The sequence below is a fragment of the Coccinella septempunctata genome, chromosome 1, assembly GCF_907165205.1.
Source record: "Coccinella septempunctata chromosome 1, icCocSept1.1, whole genome shotgun sequence".
NCBI classification, from domain to species: Eukaryota; Metazoa; Arthropoda; class Insecta; order Coleoptera; family Coccinellidae; genus Coccinella; species Coccinella septempunctata.
Window position 1 is genome coordinate 37,624,030 of NC_058189.1, and position 10,114 is coordinate 37,634,143.

Sequence of the window (10,114 nt, forward strand, 5' to 3'; positions counted from 1 at the left end):
GATTATTGAACTGACGTAGATTTGCTTACCTTTGCGTTCGATAAACGTCAAAAATCTCAATTTTCTCGTTTTTTTTTTGCTCTTTACCGATCTGGTTCAATGGTTTAATTTAGAATATCGCGCGTTGCGACGCGCGACGGCCCGATTAAGCTGCATTCGTAATCAATTCGCGAGACGAAATGTATACTTCGACACGGAAGCAGATGGCATTGTTCATTATCATTCGTAATTATTTTCAAGTTCAGCACGGAATTCGAAGTCTGCAAGATTTCTGGCAAGCTGCAAACTATCACTTCGGCAAGGAATTTCGTGCCGGGTATACATAGATCATATGCAATGCTCATGTTTTGGTCGCAGTGTCTTTCCATAAAGTGAAAAATAATGTGAGCTTATGCGCTAATCCTTTGGCGGAATGGACTCTTCCATTCCGCCAAAGTTGGAATAGTTCTCCTATAATTGGTTATAGAACAAAAATTGTAAGATTTCCAAATTCGATTTATTTTGATAGAGCTGAATTGGTGGAACAATATATATGTACAACTATTGTGAAGTATCACCCCATTACATGATTACTTGAAATACATATTTGTAGCAATCACTTCCCATGATGAACCAAATTATGTACATATTCAAATCATTTCTTTCAATACAAAAACTGCTGAAGTAGTTTGTGAGGTTCGAATCAATTTTTGATGAAATGATGAGTTAAAATCAATCATTCAAAACAATACTGTTGGCAATTCAAAAACAATTCATCAGACAGCTGCAATCATTTTGTTTTTATCCACTTCAGTCTTCATCAGTTCAAACCATACTTTTATTTTACTATTCTTCAACAAATCCTCAAAAGCTAAACATCCTTCTATGCTGTTCAAAACTCCAAATACAGCTAAATCTGCTAAGTTTGGTTTAGCACCACCCATAAACTTCCCTCCTTTTTTCTGAATAATTCGGACCCAGAAGTTGCATTCATCATATAGGGATGTCCTAACATCGTCTTTCAACTGATACTTCTTTTTAAGTTTTTTACCGATCATTAGCATAGCATAAGCACCCACGTAGATAATCAGCTGCCGTTCCCACTCTGGAAAATTCTTTTCCCACTCCCCAACTTCTGAGAACCAATTAAAAGCTTGGAAAGCTTCTTCCTTTGTTCTATAAACGTTAGGGGATAATGTGTGAACTAGGACATCATCAACCCACTTTCTCCATTTTCTTTCCTCACTGGAAGAAGAAAAAGTTTAGTACAATTCAATAATATCTCTTATAGTCATCTGCTGATATAATGATCCAATACAGGAAGCAAAATAAAAAAAATTCAACCTATTATCAGCTCAGTCGAACTTTTTTAATTTTTATTCTCTGCCAATAATTTAGATTACAATCAACATACATCCTTACATAATTAGGATATATTCTGAAGTTCAGCTTCATTCGGAATCAAATAATTTTTTTCTTGCTCTTTCAAATTCATGAGATGGATGTACGAGTTTTGAAGTAAAAAAACAATGTTCTGATTGGAAAATGGATTTTGTTTGTTTTCTTGTTATAATATTAAATGTATAAAAAAAATTCAATATTCCAAACGGTAATTTCAACTTACTTAAGCTCTTCCATGCTTGTATCTGTTATATGTTGTTCGCTCAACATGAGGAAATATTTATTCATTATGTCATTTTTACGACTACCACTTTCATCGACATATTCTATAAAGGGATAACAATTAACTATATCTACTATTTCTTTCTCTGCATCTTTGATATATGTTGATAGAGCAGATATTATCATCGAACTATCATTTAATGGCTGTAATAAATTAGCATTAGTCAGGCGAGAATTTATACAAGTTACCCAATACATTACATCCACTTGCCCCTATACGTTAATAATATTAAGCACTGAAAATTGGAATATTCACAAATGTAACATGTGGAGTTGATAAATTTCACTGGTGAATTATTTAGTACTGAATTTCACATAGTAGCAAGTAGTTCTTATAACTAAATAAAACTATACATGTAATGTATAGGGTTGTCAGCTTCATTTATGTGATTTATGAAGTGGGAATTCATTTCTCACACTCACTTGATATTGTCCTGTAGGAGTTTTAACAACAAGAATGGGAACTTTTTTATAAGGAGACCACTTTATAGACTGCCTCAATACTGGATCAACTTCAACAACATCATAAGAGATGCCATGGTAATCCAAGAAAGCTCTCACTTTACAACAAAAAGGGCATGTCTGATATTGAAACAAAGTTAGTTTCAAGTTGCTTGAGTCATTGGGAAAGCGGATCTAGAGAGACATTTTGTTATTTTGTGAATTAATTAAAATATTTTTTTCCTTACTTCTCTAGAAGGTTTAATATCGGGAATTTTCTCAATTAATGGTATACCAGTTTGTTCATTCATAATATGGGATCTGGGCTCATTTCGGAGATAAATCGTATAACCTGTTCCCATAACACCACCCACAACTACTCCAGCTAATCCCAATTTAAAAATACTCTTTCCTTTCTCAAAAACCTTTGATGCAAATGTTCTTCTTGATAACTCTAATTTTAATTTACCCGAAATGATGTCCTGGCCAGTTTTCACTGTACTTCTGGTAAATAAGCTCAGAGATTTTGTAAATAACACCGACATTCTGGTGATAATATTTCTGATTGGATGAAGTGATAATTTGTATATTATATAATTTAAGGTTCAGATATATCAGTAGGGTTTTTCCTTCATATAATATATAATAATTATATCTTGAAATCCTGAATTTTTTCTTTCTTTCGAAACTTCAAAAAGTAAGGTTAGTTCTTCTTCTTCTTCTTGATTCTCAAGCAGACTACTCAGCAGCCAGTGATGCCCTTGACTGAAAAGGCCTGAATATGGGCTCAGCCTGAAAGACTATGCACCCAATCTCTGTGTTGTAGTATTGCTTCTTATTCCTAATTCCTGGGTCCTGGGGCATCAGGAGTCTTGGGGTTCCAATCCCAGGTTAGGTCAACTGAGGGACATTCTTTATATCATTAATATTTTGGGATTTAATTTCATGCTTTACATGCTATAGGTGGTAGGCTAATGGAGTAAGGAAGGCAACAAGCAGTTAAGGCAAAAGCACACACAGGAACTAAGTCCAGGCCGACCAGGCATGCCACTACACTCGCAAGCCACTACTAGAAAGAAACTCAACCAGCAAATCCAGCACTTCTAGTTTTTCAGAAAAAATACAATTATATATGTTAACAGGTAAAGAACTCTCATGCGAGGAAAGTGCAGTATACAGCCCGCTACTTCTGCTCAAGTTATTAACACAACCGAAAAACAAGTGTACGATATCTCCTACCTCACCACAATCACATAAGTTTGACTCTTTGAGTCCTATTCTATGAAGGTAAGATGGCGTAAGGCAATGACCGGATCTCAAACGTAGAACGACCGTGAAGAAACGGCGTGGCCGGTTGATTTTCGAAAACCAGGGATCATCCAAAAAGGTGTTGCGAGAGGCATATAACGCATAGACACGCCCTTTCAGGGCACAGATCTGATAAAAATCGTTAATCCAGGTGTTTTTTAGTTCCCTACGGAATTCTGGCCACAGTTCTCTAGGTCCACCCGGGATGATAGGAGGACCAACCTTATATCTACCTTGATTGGCCAACATATCAGCGATATCATTACCATGTATATAGGAGTGGCTAGGAACCCAGAGGCACCTGACCGCAACCCCGGCCTTCCTGGCCTGATGAAGGAGTTTGAAGGTTCTTATCGTGATGCAATCCGTACTAGAACTAAAATTAGCTGATTTGAGCGCTTCCAACACACTCAAGGAATCCGACACTATCAACGCTCTGGAGATATTATGCTGCCGAATCATTTGAACAGCAGTTCCCACGGCATACATTTCTGCAGTGAATATAGACCAGTGATCTGGTAAACGGGCTGACATTTTTATCAATGGGTTTGAGCAGAACACACCATAACCTACTGAGTCCGGAGATTTGGACAGCGACGCATCTGTAAAAAATATACAATGTTGAGGAAACTTTTCCGCCACTAACGCAACAAACTCCCGAGGATTCGATATGGAAAACTTTGGAAGGCCCGAATTAATTACAAAAACTCTGTTGAGTCTAACCTGAAGGGAAATTTCATAAAATGGGATATTCTGCATGGCCTTTATGAGTTGTTTTCTGGTGGACAGGTCAGAGAATGCCTGAACAAGAGGGGGTATGGATGTACGCTGCCAGAGATGGTCCAAAACTTCATGCTGTCCAAATATCTTGCGAACTGGGTGGTCTTCCACCTGAAGGATCTTTGAAACATACTTAAACGCCAGCCACCTACGTCTGTACACAAGAGGTTGCTGTGCTGACTCATAAATGATTGCATTAGTTGGGGTAGACTTCAACAGGGACATTGCCGCCCGCAGGACCGCATATTGTGCCCTATCAAGACGCTCCAGGTTGTATTTAGAGCATCTCCCATAAAGAAAGCTCGCATAATCTAAATGCGGTAAAGCCAGTACTTTATATATTCTGATTAGTATGGCAGGATGCCCCATGCTGTCCTGCCCAATGCTTTAATGATATTCAGTGCACCCGAAGTCTTAGCGCATGCAGTGGCAATCTGCCCGCCCCAGCGAAAATTGCTCTCAAGTTGAACACCAAGATATTTAAGTGAAGACTTCCAGGGGATAATCTGATCGCGACAAGACACATTAGGGAGGTCAACACGAGTCCTAGATTTAGAGAAAATCATTGCTGACGATTTTTCTGGGGAAAGTGAAAGATTCCTATCAGACATCCAAGCATGTATCCTCCCCAGGTCAGCTGAAAGCTGATCTATCATTGACTGTAAATCAGTACCACTTACAAGAAGGGCAAAGTCATCTGCAAACTGCAGGCTAACGGTACCAGGAGACAGAGAATCAGCAGGAAGGAGAGAATACAAATTATAAAGAGGAGGAGCCAACACTGAACCCTGTCCCAGACCACACGAGGGTGTCACAGGACCAAGGATGATCCCAACTGCTGGATGGGTGATGAACAATGTTCTGTTTATCAACATATGAACAATAAGCCGAATGAGAGTTGGGGGCACAGAGGCCATCTCAAGGTCACCCAGAAGCACAGAGGGAAGAACATGGTCGTAAGCACCTTTGATATCTAAGAATACAGCCATCACCCTCTCACCACGAGAGAATGCCCGATAGACAAACCCAGCGAGAAAAGCCAGACAATCGTTGACTGAACGACCCCTTCGGAAGCCAAAAAGAGGACGATCTGGGCCTATTCGAGTCTCGATGAGCTCCTCAATTCGATTTTTCACAAGTGTCTCGAGGATCTTTGTGACACACGGCATAAGGGCAATAGGTCTATAGCTGCCAGGAAGATCAGGAGATTTACCCTTCTTCAACAGGGGAATTATTAGAGTTTCCTTGCACTCTTCAGGTATTGTTCCAGAGTACAAAATCCGATTGAAGGCAGCCAGAAGGTGAAGTTTAACAGACATAGGAGCATGTACAAAGAGCTGATATGAAATACCATCCAAGCCTGGGGCTGAGTCTCTCTTGTTTGTCAGAGCCAGAAGAAGTTCATCCAGAGAAAACGGGGGGCAGGAATCATCAGCAGACAATGAGGGCATATTATTAGGGTCAGACTTAGCAAGGCTCTTGAGTACAGAAAGCATACATTTTTTGGAAGGAGCAAAAGAAGATGATGACGTGGAACCTGAAAATTTTTTGACTACTTTCCACATTTTTTGAAGAGTTATGAAGTCGATACCTTCACAGAAAGTTCTGAAAGACGATCTCTTTTTGTTTCTCATGAGTCTTCTACAAAAAGCTCTCTTCTGCTTGACAGCTGTATAATTTTCATATGTAGGTTCATTTCGATATTTTCTCAACATCGCTCTTCTCTCCTCCACCGCCGCAGACACCTCATCATCCCACCAATGTACCTTAAAAATACCTGACACAGGAGGTTTACATTTTGGAATGGACCTGTCGGCCGCATGAGAGATCAACATGAGGATCTCCCCCAATTCAGTGCTGGCTGAATCTTTTCCAAGAAACTCACCACTGAGGCAAGATGTGTATTCCTGCCAGTTTGCTCTCTTAAGGTTGTATTTGCGAGAGGAGTACATTCCAGTATCCACTTGTCCGCCTGCAGGACTCCCATAATCAACCAGGATAGGAAAATGATCACTCATGCTACAATCAGGGACAACAGTCCATTGCATGTTTAGAGCGATCGTAGATGAACAGAGCGCCATATCTACCGCGCTAGGGTTAACTCCAGGAGGGGTAAACCGAGTGGGGGTACCGTCATTAAGAACAATCAGATCCTCTGTCTGCAAAAACGACTCTAGAGCTGCACCATTTTGATTCATAACTCCTGAACCCCATAATGGGTTTTGAGTATTGAGATCTCCCACTAACAAAAATTGAGGGGTAAAAAACGGAGTTAAGCTTTTGAGACACGTGACAGTTAACCTGACATCTGGAGGGGAGTACATGCAGATTATTCGAAGGGACTGAACCTCAAGTGCAAGCTTTTGCACTCTTCTTGGGAACCCTATATTGTCAAGTGGGACACATCTGAACGGAAGGTTGCATCTGATTGCTGCCGCTATTCCGCCAAAACCGTCATCTCTATCTTCCCTAACCAGTGAATACCCGCGTAATGTCACACTAATATTGGAGCTAAGAAAGGTTTCGTTCAACAAGACAATGTCAGGGTTATGGTCCCTAATGAGAACTTTTAAATCGACCATGTTCTGTAGAAGTGAATGGATATTCCAGTGTAATATTCTGAGAGGAGCCATTATAAGCTTTTAAGGTTGTTAAATTGAATTATTGAATATAAGACAATAACATAGCCGACAAAAGTTGATGGCAGAGATTTAATGTATGCAACAACAAAAAAAAAGAAAAAAAAAAATTGACTTGTTTACTTGTTTTATATTTATTCATTATTATTGTTATTTTTTTTTTTTCAATAAAGACGATTAAGTGAAGCCTGGAAGGGAGACTTCCATGCTCCAGTCAAGCGGTGTAGGAGTTGATTTGGAGTTATCCACATTGTTAATATTAGCTTCTTTGTTAGAGATATCTTCGTCGTTCGAGGAGGGGGAAAGAGGCACATTTAAAGCTGACTCTGTGATAATGAGTTTTTGAGGTGGAAGAGCAGAACTAGAGGTAGAAGGATTTGAAATCAAGATGTTTGTGTTACTCGGAGTATAAGAAAAAAGTGCCTGAGAGTGGGCTACCTTATCATATCCCTCTGGCCTTTCTTTCCTCTTAAGTGGAGCTTTACTGAAAGTACGAGGGGAGGAGGTTTTTCGCATTTGTGTGGAGCTTAAAACAGGAGAAGTGTTGGGGGATGAGCGGTTTAAATTTGAGGGAAATTCTGAAGGTAGAGGAGCCAATTGCCTTCTGGTAGCCTGATTAGCTTCATAAAGTGAAAGATTGTGCAATGCCATCAACTCTCTTATCTTTACTTGCCGAAGGTATTCAGAACACATTTTATTATTAGCAGAGTGGGGACCTTTACAGAAAATACACCTAGGAGAGGTAGAACAGTCAATAAGATTATCATGAGACTCACCACAAGTTGAGCACCTGAAGTTACCCCTGCATTGGGTTTGTATGTGTCCAAATCGTAAACATTTACGACATTGAATCACAGGTGGAATATAAAGCGATACTTCAGTCCGTATGCTAAAGATTTCAAAATGTTTGGGTAGGGAGGTCCCTTGAAAGGTTATCAAACAGGTCCCAGAGGGAACTTGAGTTGTGACTCCATTTACTTGGGAGGTACGCTTAAACCTACGAACTCTGAGAACTGGAACTTTAGGGGAAATACCGACTCCATGCTGAATGATATCCTCCTCGGTAATATCTGAACCAATGTCACGTACTATTCCCATCGATGTTACCATTCGAGCTGGAATATATACATCGTAGCTATCCAATGAAAAAGTATGATTTTCCACAAACCAATTAGCTTGATCAGCCATAGAAAAACAAACCCCAACCCGTTTAAGGCCTTTCCTACATATATTTGTAACATTTAAATTAATAGAATAATTCGAATTATATATTATCTTACCAATATTCATTGGGTTGAGATTACTAATATTCGAGTTAATGGATTCGATAATAACGCAAAAAGGACCTCTATCTGAAGCATTATATCTAAATGAATTTCTTGCATTAGTTACATTATTACGCCCGGCAATAACTTGAGAAAGATTTTCAATTTCCCTCAACAATTCAGTATCTTGTGTATCACTGGCTGTTTTGCTCAATACTGCAATTTCCTCTCGTAGGAGATTAAAATCTACAGAATTAGGGGAATTAGCTCTATCAGGGGGATCTAATCTACAAAAGGCATGGTATGCCCTTGGGGAGAGAAGACTGGAGACCCGGGGTTCACCCCCGGGGCTCTCATTAGACATTATGTCCTAAGAAAAACTAGATTGCTAGAAAGAAGTACCAACTGACGAAAATACTTAATTCAGCCTAGACTTAACTAAACAACTCACCAGGTAAAAACGTAGCACAGATTAAAGGAAAAGGATTACGAGGATAAACCACCTGCCAAATCGTTTTAACCTCAATGTAACCTTGTCAAATAGGAAAAGTAAGGTTAGATTGAACTGTCACAATCACAGATTCTCTATTTTCTTGTTTTTTTCTGTACAATCATAGCCTACTAGAATAAGAACTTCTAGTAGGCTATGCCAAAGATTCCTTTTTAGCTATGCAGACAGAGACTGTCTCTGGCTATACTCTCTATCACAAAAGTAGTTAATGAATTTTTTTTTTGAGAAATTCACATGAACATATGGAAAAACATTAGTACTTTCAATCAAATACCAAGTAATAGTAGATGTAAATTGAATTCTTTATTTCCGATAAAAAAATAAAGTGAGAGTACCTACCAAAAGTACCGAGTCATTTTTCATGATAACATAGGTTTGTTCGTAGAGTGGTTTGCATTTGCAACGGTTGTGAATTGTACACACTACTTCTACTCTGTAATCTGTGCACACTACGCAGCCGCAGCAAGTGCAATTCCATTTTAGGGTAGCGAAAATCCATTTGCGCCACAGATTACAGAATAATCTGTGATCTGTGTGTAATCTGTGATTTGCGCTTGCTCTGCACCATAGAGAAAGGTCTCTGCTCTGCACAATTCACAACCGTTGTGATGTTGTGAACCACTCTACGAACAAGCCTTATCATTAATGACAGTGAATTTTCCTCCTTTTCCTGTTTCCGGTTAGGAAAATAAATATTATGTGGTTTCCATATTTTATTCAGAGAAACATGATGGTTGATGATTGAGTATTGGGTTTTAGAAATTCACAATTCTTAGTTTATATAAATATATCTTTTAAGTCCCCTTCAATTATTATTGTATTAAGGACATCTATTTCATTCATCAACCACTAACATAACGAAAAACTTTCGGTGTCGACATATTTGAGGTAGTCATAGTCTAATAGAAGTTAGGCTTCTAGTAGGCCATGGGGGAGGTAGTTTATTATCAATATTGAGTGAGTTATATATAAATTCAAACCGGAAGCGCAACAAACATTCAGTTCCCGCAAATAATTGTACGATCTTGAAGCAAAAGAATTAACCTACCACGTTTGTAAATTTCGCCACCAGTTGGCTTATAAAGATCTGAATAAAATATATGATATATGTAAATGCAAATTTCGCCAGTATACTGCCTACGCACAAGTAAAATTTCTGTGGAAAACCAATATTTATTTTTGGTTAAGAATTCCAACAAAACGTTGTTATATCGTATATATGAACATTATTATGACTTTAGCCTTGCGGCTCCTTCTCTCTAATGGTCAGGGTCAGGTCTGAGGTCTGGGCTGCTCCTCGGCTTCCTGTTGATCAAGTCCAAGGGCAGATGTAATGCTTTTTTTCGTGGGAGGGGGGGGTAATTACCTCAGATGAAATTAGAAATCAAAGATTATAGAGTTATATAATCTTATACAAGGTGTCCCGTAAAGAACACGTCAAACGAAAACGGAAAGTAAATCAGAATGTGCTCTAGCTGATGTGAAAAAATCGTTCATATGAAAGTCTC

The 10,114-nt window shown here is 38.8% G+C and overlaps 1 protein-coding gene across 1 annotated transcript; it reads right to left on the reverse strand.

The window, feature by feature from the left end:
• Positions 1–480: 480 nt before the first annotated feature.
• LOC123321168 (prostaglandin E synthase 2) lies at positions 481–2,805 on the reverse strand. Its single transcript, XM_044908677.1, has 4 exons — positions 2,352–2,805; positions 2,086–2,298; positions 1,604–1,806; positions 481–1,224 (listed from the first exon to the last, which is right to left on the reverse strand). The coding sequence occupies exons 1-4, from the start codon at positions 2,646–2,648 to the stop codon at positions 756–758; spliced, it is 1,182 nt and encodes a 393-aa protein (XP_044764612.1). The 5' UTR covers positions 2,649–2,805; the 3' UTR covers positions 481–755.
• Positions 2,806–10,114: the final 7,309 nt, after the last annotated feature.